This window comes from Gymnoscopelus braueri (genome assembly GCF_963280865.1).
Source record: "Gymnoscopelus braueri genome assembly, chromosome: 7".
Classification (NCBI taxonomy): Eukaryota; Metazoa; Chordata; class Actinopteri; order Myctophiformes; family Myctophidae; genus Gymnoscopelus; species Gymnoscopelus braueri.
The window spans coordinates 19,619,220-19,631,751 of NC_137608.1; the positions used below are offsets into that span (position 1 = coordinate 19,619,220).

General features: G+C 41.5%; 1 protein-coding gene across 1 annotated transcript; it reads right to left on the reverse strand.

Annotated features, from left to right (window-relative positions):
* Nucleotides 1–5,515: 5,515 nt before the first annotated feature.
* Nucleotides 5,516–6,937, reverse strand: LOC308088928 (signal recognition particle subunit SRP54-like; the record flags this gene model as incomplete). The annotated part of the gene is made up of 1 exon (XM_080433511.1): nt 5,516–6,937. One exon carries the CDS (start codon nt 6,935–6,937, stop codon nt 5,516–5,518), a length of 1,422 nt encoding a protein of 473 aa, XP_080289637.1.
* Nucleotides 6,938–12,532: the final 5,595 nt, after the last annotated feature.

The following is a 12,532-nucleotide window of genomic DNA, read 5'->3' on the forward strand; positions in this document are numbered from 1 at the left end:
CGGGACTGTGCGTAAAGACGCATTACCTCTCTTGGCAAAGGAGCGTTTTTGGTGTTCAGAAGATAACCGGAACACTCGCCCCAAAACACGCTCACCCCCATTTTTTCGCAGACCGCTCGCCCCCAGTGGGTCTTGTATTCTTGTATTTGTTTTACTGAGGATAAGGTTAAAAATAAGTTAGGGTTAGGCATAGTTTTACTGAGGTTAAGATTAGGAATAAGGTTAGGTTTTGGCGCCCTTTTACTGAAGTTACGTTTACAAATAAGGTTAGGTCTGTCTGTTTAGACATCATTTACTGAGGTTACGTTTAGGAATACGGTGGCAACCGTTCCGATGTCGCCAGACTTGCCCCGGGGCGACTGTGTTTTGGGGCGGGCGTTCTGGTATTGTTCAGATATATAAAACCAGCGAGGAACACAGCTGCACCTATGTCAAGCGCGAATAGAAAACAATCTGTTGCAGATCCCAAAGCTCCTCACATTAAACTATGAATAAGAGACTAACGGAATTGAGTTGCAACTGAAGTCCTGCAACTGAGTCCTGCTCGAACTGAACACACAGCTCAAGTCAAAAATAAAAGTAATAATTCTCCCTAAAGTTCTATCAAAGGCGTTTCTAATAACTATAAGACAGTTTTTTAATTGCACATTTGAATTTAAATAACTAAAGTAAAATAATCACTCTTTAGGCATAAATTATAATCAGTTGCAAATGTATCCACATAATTGCATAACTTTGCCTTACCTTTATCTAATTGTAAATGTGCCAGTTGTTAGTGGTGAAGTAAAGCATGTATAGGCTGCACTTTCATCTGAATCAGGCACATGGACAAAAATCAGACGGGCTTCAAAAATAAAGGCAAAGCCATGGTTTACTCCTATAGGTTGTGCGTCGCTGCTAGAGGCTGCAGTTCAATTAGTAATATATACTACAGCTGGGATCCCATGCACAGCCAGCCTCATCCGCTCAGTCTGCGCGCAACTGGAGAAAGCTGTTGTATTTGGTGCCGTGACGTCAAGGCCCAGTGGGCGGGAGGAACACGTGCAGCAGGCTAATGGTTGAGTGATATAATTGTACTAAATCCACTTCATATTTCTAGCTGCTGATGAATCAAAATTGTCAGCAGACGGCGCTATGAAACATAACACTGGAAGGCAGCGTTCCTGCTTTTACTGTCAGGGTGAGTGAGGAGTAGTAGGACCAAAAAGCAAGAGTAGTTAGAGGACTGAGGCCATAGATCAACTCAAAAGAGTGAATAACTAGGAAAAAGTGCTCCGAGTCTCACAGCAGGTCTCCTCCAGGTCAGGTAGGTTATTGTGGGCCAGGGCAGCAATGTTCAGAATTTGCCAATCAGGATGGAATATAAAAAATCTGACGGATCCGTCTTGATCACTTGACAATAGAGATACTGTGTACCGAATTGCGTGACGTTTGGACAAAATTTGTAGTAGTAATATTTAAAAAAAAAGGCCTCCTGGTGGCGCTATAATAGGGCAATGTTAAAAGGGTGGCATTTGTTCCTCAACATAGTGCGAATGTGAGTGCAAAGTTTCACCGCAATCAGACCCTGTGCTCATGATTTGTGGCATATTGTTCAAAACGGGCCACTACTGTAAACTTTAGATGTCAATCTTAGCCAATTAGGATGGAATATGAAAAATCAAACAGATTTGTCTCGATCACATGACTATAGAGATCATGTATACTGATTTGCGTGAAATTTGGATTAAATCTGGAGGAGTAATATGAGTAGTTTTACATAAGTTGGCCTCCTGGTGGCGCTATAAAAGGCAGATGTAAAAAATGCAGGGCAAAGGGTTTTCCTTGGCCTCTAGGGAGTGCACATACAAAGTTTTACACAGATTGGTGCAGTTATAGGTAAAAAAAAACACGAATATAGCATTATAGCGCCACCATGAGGCTGATTTGGAACATTTCAAGTGGCAGTTCTTCCTCGGCCCAGTGGGAATGTGCGTGGAAAATTTCACGCTGTGTTCATGATTTGAGGCACTTTGTTCCTCCTGCACAGTTGCACTCCTGCAGACTTTGGAAGCCAATGTTAGCCAATCAGGCTGGAATATGAAAAATCTGAAAGTCCCATTTGGTTTAATGACTATAGATACTGTGTACCGATTTGCGGGAGTTTTGGACAAAATAAAAAATGTGTTTTGCACAAATCGACCTCCTGGTGGCGCTAAGACAGGCCCATGTGAAAAATTCTGGTTCTGCTCTGGCATCCAGGAAGTGTGTGTGCACAGTTTCACTGCGATCAAGCCAACGGTGCTGGAGATTAGCTGTACACAGACAGGATGACACACGGACACGCGGACAGACGGACGGACGCCGGACGGACAGACAGACGGACAAGGTGCAAAACATACTCTCTCGCCATGCCGAACCAGTTGGAGGAGGAGAGACCTCTCCCACCATGAGACACCAGAGCTCCCGTGCCGGGGTAAAATATGTAGCCGTACACTCCTGCACCTCCAGGACTTTGTTTTGGGTGCATGGGTTATACTGGGGACAGCAAGACCCCTGAGGTGTGGGATGTGTGGCGTCCTGGGGTGTGCACTGGACACTGGAGGGACTTCCCAGCATGTCTCAGGGTGCAAACACTTTGGTTATTGTTTTATTATCGCTGATTGCTATGGGAATGCATTGAGGGGGATTTATGTGTCATGTGTTGGAGCGACACGACAACACTCTATAGAAACGATTACTATCACAATAATATATTATTTTAACAAAGGAAAATCACTTACCCTACCTTTATAAGTCAACCCGTTCTCATCTAACTCCCAACTGCAGTAACCCACCATTACAAGCCTTTGCAGTGAGTCACCAGATCTCAACCCATTTGATCACATATGGGAGATTTTGTACCGATGTGTTAGACAGCACTCTCCACCACCATCATCAAAACACTAAGGTGCGTTCGGAAAGGCGCACCAGGAGCACACTCGCCTATTAGTTTGTATTGGCCAGTGCGCTCAGTGCTATATTTCCGAACACACCCTAAATGAGGGAATATCTTTTGGAACAATGGTATTCCATCCCTCCAGACGTGCAGGCAGATTCTACAAATGCCTTCTAAATCAGTAATTCTCACACAGATTTTTCTAAAATGTTCAAAAATAGCAGATGTACAAGCTGCCGTGACGCGCTGTGAACTTGTATATCTGCTATTTTTGAATATCCAACGCAAAACTTTAAAATGACACAGATGCTTTCCCGGCTTTAGTCGCCCTTCTTTATATTTAATTGTTGATAGACTATTCATTCATTCACTGGTGATAGATCTATAGCGATATATGCCTATTTATTAATTCACTGTATTGATAGATTATATATAGCCTACATGATTATGTTCTCTAATAAGGGAAGCACGCACATCCCAATAAAAATGTTTTACAGGTGCTGAACAACAATACGTACGCTGGAGAAGGAAGGGGAGTCCACACACTGTGTAATTCACTCATTCAGAGATCCACTGCAGATATCTAGGGCAGAAGCTCAATATTTCTTTTTTTTTTATCTTATCTGTCTCTCATGTGTTTCATTCCCACTGCTGGTGCTGCTATGACACCTGAATTTCCCCTCGGAGATCAATAAAGATTTATCTTATCAAGGTGTTGCATCAAGCTCAAGGCTTTGACAGCTTCCAAAGATCATTGTTCCAGAGTCATTTTTGCATCACTTGTCAGGGAGGTAGAGTGGCAGTAGGTTCAATCTCTGGCTGGCTTTGTGTCGAAGTATCCTTGAGCATTACAGAACTGCTCCACTTTCCTGTGTCAGTGAGTGCAATGGATAATAATCATTTACCAACTTTACATCAAACATATAGGCTGATGCGGTGTGGCTCATAAGAAATGGGGGGGGGGAAAGAAAAGAAAAACAGGAGTACATTTTCCTAAATAATTACGTTGTATACGTCTTTGCAAGATAGAGATAATAGCAATCTACAAACTTGAGCGACTATTTGACGTATTCTTTTATTAAATATTTCTCTTAACGTCTGACAAATTAAGACAAATCCCAAAATAGGGTTGACGTTATATAAATAAACATATCAGACAGTCTACATTTTCCAAAAGGAAATGCATTCTACTGTATTTATTCAGTCTGACCAGAAGAAGGGATAAAACATATCACCACTGATGATAAAAAATTAATGACCGGAGGCACATAGTGTATTAACAATGTTGAGATTAAATACAAATATAGTAAAACTATTTTTTTGTTAGAACCATTGTGCTTTCTACTGTACTGGTGAATTTCGTACTCATTATTTTTGATAGTATGGCGATGGTCCACCTCCAGCATGTGTTAGAGCTGAAGTAGTGCATGTTGTGTTCATGAAAACAATTTTTGCCCGGTCTGTTAGAACCATGTGATTATGGGTCATGATCACTTAACTGCTCATTGAAGTCATACTATACCTTCACCTCATGAGATAACATTTCACATCTTCTACAAAGCCTATCTTATATTCATTGGCCTGTTAAGTGACTTGATATGTGATTTACATTATTTGAGTCTTGTTTTTGCGCTTTAATCTTGCTTTAAATATTAAAAAGCTTGAACAGAGTTGTTATGTTCCTGGGGAGAATGAAGCTCTTTAAATGTTGTCACAAAGGGAGAAAGCGCCACCTTTTCTTTAATTTTTTCCTCCTCAATTTAGTCGTTATGGAGGCACCGTGGAGGAATTCCATGCAGGCTCCACGGTGTTGGGCAGGTACCACCCGGATGCCCCCCAGTGATTTATTCTTTGGTGAGACTGACGGTTGTAAAGCTGAGAGCTTAAACAGAACATGAGGCATGCAGGAGGAAATCATCAGGTGTTGTTTGACAGGCTTTCATAAATATACATTTAAATAATCAGCTCTGCTGGAAACAAAAGGTATCATTCATTGGTGGTCTCACCCACTGACCATTATTTTTTGCCATTATGCAGTGGGTCAACTGCTGTTTCCAGGAGTAAAGATGGAGTGAGAAGGGTCTCGTAGAGAACATGAGCAGTAATGCATTTTTACATCTTTAAGCCCGATTTACACTTCCTCATCAGTAGTGGAAAGTAAGTACTATACTTAATATCAATTTTGGATGGAATGTCAGAGTTTGAGATACTTGCGGGCATCCTATACAGGCTGATATCCTTGCCCTCTTCCTGTATATTGTGGCGATGGACCATGCCCTGAGACATGCAATCAGTTGGCAGGAAGGAGAGAGACACTGGATTTCATGCTGGTCCCGAGAAGAGTCGGCGAGTACATCCCATCACGATCACTAACCTTGACTATCTCGGACACAACAGAGAAAGAAAGGGAACCGATACTGTGGGAGCCGACCCAAGGCAAAATCTTGGGGGTGGGGGGGACCACCTACGTGGACACACAACACAGTGTGACAGCATAGCTAGCAACACTAAAGAGCTCTGGACCCTGATGCTATGCTGGATAGATACAGTAGGATTGAGTGGGAGGGCAGTGTTCCAGGAGTCCCGAGTTGGTGTCAGCTAGTCCACATCCTCGCTTTGCATCTCATCACATCGGAGAACATCCATGCCACCCATGTGATGCAGGATTTGGGGGTCCATCATCTTGACCATCTGGTTCATGTATCCACCTTTGAAAAGCCCTATGCTGCCTCCAATCACTTTGGCCATCTCGGAGAACTTAGTCAGTAACTCCTGAACATCACTGGTTGCAACCCCTGCCCCCCGAGCAACCCTCTGGATCCTGTTGGGCTCTTTACTGAAGAGCTTAGAACCATCCTTGTCATCCAACTCTTGGTCATTCATACTATCCATGATTGTCATGTGTTTCTTCAGTTTTGCCATCATATGCTGTTCATTTTGTTTGCTCATGAAGTCACTACTGCCAAAACCTGGAATCATTTGCATAATCTGTCCAAATGGTCCCATATTCTGAAACAGTTCATACATCTTCCGCATGGTGAACTGACCATGTATCAGACTGTTCATGAGTTCTCCATTGTCAGCCAGTTTCAATTCGTTAATTTTGTCAAACAATCCTTCGATGTCTCCCATTCCAAGCAGTTTTTTGATGAAGGGCTGTGATTTAAAAGGCTCAAAATCATCTATGTGTTCCCCTGTTCCAATAAAGATGATTGGACTCTTAGTGGCAGCAACAGCACTGAGGGCCCCTCCTCCTTTAGCGTGTCCGTCCAGTTTAGTAACGATGACTGAGGCCACGTCTACTTTATCTTTAAAAGCTTTAGCCTGAGATTCACAGGCCTGGCCAATAGATGCGTCCATCACATACACTATGTTGTCTGGTTGCACAGTGTTGGAAACTTGCAGCATCTCTTCAAACAGAGATTCTTCTTGTTTGTGTCGTCCACTCGTGTCAACAATGATGATCTCAAAGTTCTCTGATTTAAACCTCTCTACTCCCTCTGCTGCAATGACCACCGGATCCATCTCTGTGTAACTTCCATAGAAAGGAATTCTGGCTTTTGTAGCATTCTGTTTCAACTGATCAAAGGCACCAGCTCTGTAGCTATCAGCACAGATCAAACAGGTCTTCCAGCCTTTTCTTTGGTAGAAGTATGCCATCTTAGAGCAGGTCGTAGTTTTTCCACTGCCCTGCAGACCAACCAACATGATGACGTTGTTCTTCCCTTTGGTTGGATTCCAAGCATTCACGCCTGGATCGACCAGCTGAACCAATTCTTTGAACAAAGCACATTGGATCATCTTTTTCTTGTTCAGACCAGAAGCTATATCTTCCAGGACAATGGCAGACTTGACATTCTCTCGTAGCTGTTTGACAAGTTTAGCGTTGACATCAGCCTCCAACAGGGCTGTACAAACCTCCTTCAACATGGAGTTTAACTTATCCTCATTGATAACAATGGCATTATCTAGAGACCTCAGTGCCGAGGTGATCTTCCTCCCCAGGTCGGCTAGAACCATGGTGACGTATTAATGTCTTAAACCACAGTCTAATTGATCCTCAAAAACAAGAAATTGATGACTGACTCTGAGAAGACTTTGAAATAATGCTGGGCAAAGAGAATTGGTTGACGATCGGCGCCTGCCTTAATGTTTTATTGTACCACGTGCTGTTTTACATTTCTGACTAAAGTTTTATTCAATCAAATCAATCAATCAATCAGTTCAGGTAGGTGACTAGCAGTGGAATATGTTGTGTGGGTTCTGGATCGTGGTTTGAGAATCACTGGAGTTCCTTGAGGTTCATAGACTCTCTCTGAGAATGTGATTCTTTAAATACTGTCTGGTGGGGATACCCTTGCCATCCCAATGATGTCACAATGTATCAGCCAGCTCCATATATGGACATATGCATATTTGGGCATAATGGTTAAGGCTAGGTCAGCCATGCCAAAATATGGAGTCCATGATGGCAGGCTCAAACATATTGAGTTACCATGGCGACCTATAGTATCAAACCTGGATGCTGCGAAAGCCCATATATGGTATGGAATTCTAGGTCAGCCATGCCCAAATATGGAGTCCATGATGTCAGGCTTAGCCTACCATGTCCTTTTATGCCCATACATGGAGATCTCTGTACTGTCTCTCTGTGTCCCTTTTATGCCCATACAGTATATGGAGATCTCTGTACTGTCTGTCTGTGTCCCCTTTATGCCCATATATGGAGTTCTGTGTCAGCCATGCCTAAGTATGGAGTCCAGGCCAGTCTATTGCATCACTAATATATCTATCTATACAATTGAGAAAATATATATACAATATGCTACAGTATATATACATGCTGGAATGTAGGCCTATTTATATTTTTACTCCATTACATCCAATATTATTATTTTGTATTATCTTTGTAATATTTTGTAACTAGAAAAGTGTGCTCCTCAGAGCACAGGTCTCCACCAGGCTGGGTTGCCTACCCAGGGCCTGCAAACTGTGGTCATAGCCTTGGAATGGGATCAGAAAAATCGAACTTCAAACCACACCTTGATCACATGACCCCAGAGATAGATTTGTGTAAGTTTTGGACAGAATCTGTAAGGGTAGGAGCAAAAAGTATGAAGAAAACGTACTATGACATGAAATGTAATCTGGCACAAACAATGCCTAATATGATCCAAAAAAATGTGTTGATTGTACGACCTACGGTTCAAGAGTTATAAGCCAAAACGTGAAGTGGGCTGTTGTAGTGGCACCATGAGGAGATTTGAAATATTTGGGATTCATGATGTTCTGCTCTGGCTTCCAGGGACGTGTGTGTGTACAGTTTCACACTGATCGGGCCAATGATGCCGGAGAATAACTGTTCACAGACGGGCGGACAAACACGCACGCACGCACGCACGCACGCACGCACGCACGCACGCACGCACGCACGCACGCACGCACGCACGCACGCACGCACGCACGCACACACACACACACACACACACACACACACACACACACACACACACACACACACACACACACACACACACACACACACACACACACACACACACACACACACACACACACACACACAAACACACACATGGACAGACCGACAGGGGCAAAAACATAGTTTGCCCACCACAGAACTTTCACAGCTGAACGCATGCACAATATGCATGTATGCACACGGTAGTTGAAGTTGAATTAAGTACTGCTGATGCTAAAGTAATTGAGCAAATCAAAGGCATTGTGGACAACATGGTCTTCCCATAAGGGTCAGTGACTCAGTAAACAAGTCAATATAACCTTCAGTCCACGGGTAAGAATATTTCACTGCGGTTTACTCTGACTCTGACCCCATGCAGATGACTTTAATATCATAACTTCAACAGTACTCATCTCAACTTCACCCATTAATTCATACAGCTGTGGGAGTTCTGTGAGATAATAGTAAAATATATAAGTCATTAGAATACAACAATATGTATGGTAAGTTAAAATATAGAAACACTGATATAAGAAACAGTATTATCATTATATTACCTTGTATATCAGAATAAGAATCAGAAAGGCTTTATTGTTACACCTTAAAAATAAAAAAGGGTGAAACTCTTTTGCCCAGGCTCCACAGATTTGCAGTACAACAAATAAAATAAAATAAAACCCAAATACTTCAGCACTGTGGAGTACTGGGTATGAGGGCCACTCATGGCCACTCTTTGGACAAACACACAAGCAGTGGTGGAAAAAGTACTCACATTCTTTACTTAAGTAAAGGTATCGATACTGCAATATAGAAGTACTCTGTTACAGGTAAAAGTCTGGAATTCAAAATGTACTTGAGTAAAAGTACAAAAGTATTGGCATCAAAATGTACTTAAAGTACCAAAAGTAAAATAACTCATTATGCAGAATGTCCCATTTCAAGTTTTCAAATGTATAACGATCTTTTGAAAACAGCAGATCTACATGCTCACAATGCTGAGCTTGTAGATCTGCTATTTTCAAATGGCCGAAATGTATAGGGCTAAAGTGGTTAATGTATGTTTTGTAATAATAATCAAAATCTACAAAGTAACTAGTAACTCAAGTTTTCAAATAAATGTAGTGGAGTAAAAGTAAAATATTTGCCTCTGAGATGTAGTGGAGTAGTAAGTAAATTGGAAATACTCAAGTAAAGTACAAATACCTCAACATTTTACTTAAGTACATTACTTGAGTAAATGTACTTTACTAAATAGTTACTTAGTTTCCATCACTGCACACAAGCGCACGCACGCACACGCACACACACACACACACACACACACACACACACACACACACACACACACACACACACACACACACACACACACACACACACACACACACACACACACACATTCCTTTATTCTCTTACACAGCTCTTGACTGCCCTCTAGTGATTAAGAACAACAACAACATGTATAACTACAGGAATGCATTCTGTAGGCCCATGTCATGGTATTTATAGCAGCCCACCATTGTTGTATTCCTCTTGTTTCATTATATTTGATTACATATTTTGTTCTACTATCAGTTGTTTATATTGTGCAGTGCTTCAATATTTGTCTCAGCAGATGAGAAACGGCAAGCAAACTCAATTTATTAGGGTGCCAAGTACGAAGTCACCTTTTTTTTAATGAACCTGCAGAATGGTAGATAAGGTCAAACACAAATCTTTCTCAAATTGACCCATAACTTGGTCACCACGTACAATATAAATGTATCCACTCTGCTCTTCCTGGTAGTTAGGATGGGCAAATATACAGAGGAAGAATTTCAGGTAAATTATTTGTGCAAATGTATATGTACATGAATAAGAAAATAGCTAATTTGTTGGCCTGTCTCAGGGTTCTTATAATAATATATCTATGTTTTTGGTCATTACAGGCGGTGTATTGCACTTCTCCTGTCCTCTTGGAGTAGTTTACTATGTAAACTTTTTGTTTTGTTTTGCATCTTCAAGGTACTCTTTTAGTGAAATGAAGGAGCCACATTTTCAAGGAAATGCATATATTTAATTGAATCTGACCAGATGCAGGGATATAGCATATCACCAGCAGTAAAAACTAGCTTGCTATTGTGTTGGAAATCGTATGTAAGTGAAAATAGCCGATCTACAAGCTGAGCTCAGCGCGAGGCGTTGTTGAGCATATTTCAGAGTCAAACTAAATGTAATGCCTACAATTCCAATTGCTTTGGTAGGGTGGTCCCCAGTTCAAATATGATTATTTTGGGGTGTCGCAGCCTAAAAGGTTTGGGAACCCTTGGTCTACTGGGTAGTTGGTAGGGTAAAACAGGTGGTTGCTATGGTAAAACAGTGGTTGCTATGGTCTAATATGCGGTTGCTAGGGTAAAACAGGTGGTTGCTAGGGTAAACAAGTGGCTATACGGTCTAATAGGTGGTTGCTAGGGTTAACAGGCAGTTGATAAGGTAAAACCGGTGGTCGCTAAGTTAAAACAGTGGTCGCTAGGATCTAATAGGTGGTTGCTAGGGCATAATACTGTATGTGGTTGCTACGGTCTAATTATGTGGTTAATTTGGGGTAAAACAAGTGGTTGCTATGGTAAACAGTGGTTGCTATGGTCTAATAGTTGGTTGCTAAGGTGTAGTATATGGAGGGGGTCTGCAACCTTTATGACATGAAGTGGCATGTTTTTTATTTTCTTGATAGTTAGTGTGGCATATAAATATTACATATAATCATGACATCACATGCAAACCACATTTTGATTGTCCACTTATAAATAACAAACCACATTTTTTATCTTCTTATTTTGAAATTAGTGCAAACTGAGTGTGACACCTACTGTACGTCACACAGCCGATCTGACTGATATACCCATATATGGAGATGTCTGTACTGTATCTGTCATATGTAGATCCCTGATATCATCAGTATATGCCTATATATGGGCATGCTGATATGCCCATATATGGAGATTTCTGTATCTGTCAGTCCTTGTCCCTTTTATGCCCATATATGGAGAGTCCCTTTTATACCCATATATGGAGATACCTGATGTCATCAGTATATGCCCATATATGTGCATGCCCCCTTTTGTGCCCATATATGGAGCTGACTGATTTGTGACGACACATTGAGGTTAGACAACACACTCCATATTTGCGCGTAGCTGCATTGGAAACTCCCATATAGTTATGGCTGAGTCATGGTGACATGAGCGTGACCTCTGGAGCTCGCCCGGCCTTAAAGGGTAAGACCACTTTGGTAGAGGTTTGGGTTGTGTAGTTACCTTGCCATGATGTAACCCCAAAGGTGGGCAAGAAATCAAAAATAATTGCTCCATTGATTAGAAATTGATAATTCAAAAATATGCTCCTCATTGACTTACATTGTACGGTAAAACAGCTCTCAAAGTCACTCTTTTAGCACATAAATGAACCCAAACATAGCTGATTCAGACAATATAGAGCATCACCAAACCCAGTACTGTTTGTTTTTTATATTTGAAGATCTGGATCCGGATCCGCGGATCCAGTCCAGGTTTTCTACTCATTAAAAATGGCAAAATCAACAGGAAGTTGACATTCTTATTTAAAAAGAAAACAGTACTGGGTTTGGTTATGTTCTATATTGTCTGAATCAACTTTGTTTGCGTACGTTTATGTGCGAAAAGAGTGACTTTGAGAGCTGTTTTACCGTACAATGTAAGTCAATGAGGAGCATATTTTGAATTATCAATTTCTAATCAATGGAGCAAATTATTTTTTATTTCTTGCCCACCTTTGGAGTTACATCATGGCAAGGTAACTACACAACCCAAACCTCTACCAAAGTGGTCTTGCCCTTTAAGCTGGGGTTGCAATGGCAATCAATGGCAATCAATTGGCTCATTTGGGTGAAGGCCAGAGCCTTTCTGGCGGTTCTGGATAACTACCAATCCAACTGACTCGACGCCCGGCACGGCACCCTCTCTGGTCATTTGCGTGGCGAATTTGAAGTCGGTCGGTGGAACGTTTCTGCTGCCATTTACCTACCTGAACTATCCTTTGAGTTGCACGGATTAGATACTGTATCTCTGGTTAAGTTCTGATCGGTTGGTTGTTATTTAGAGAGACATTAATACGTCACC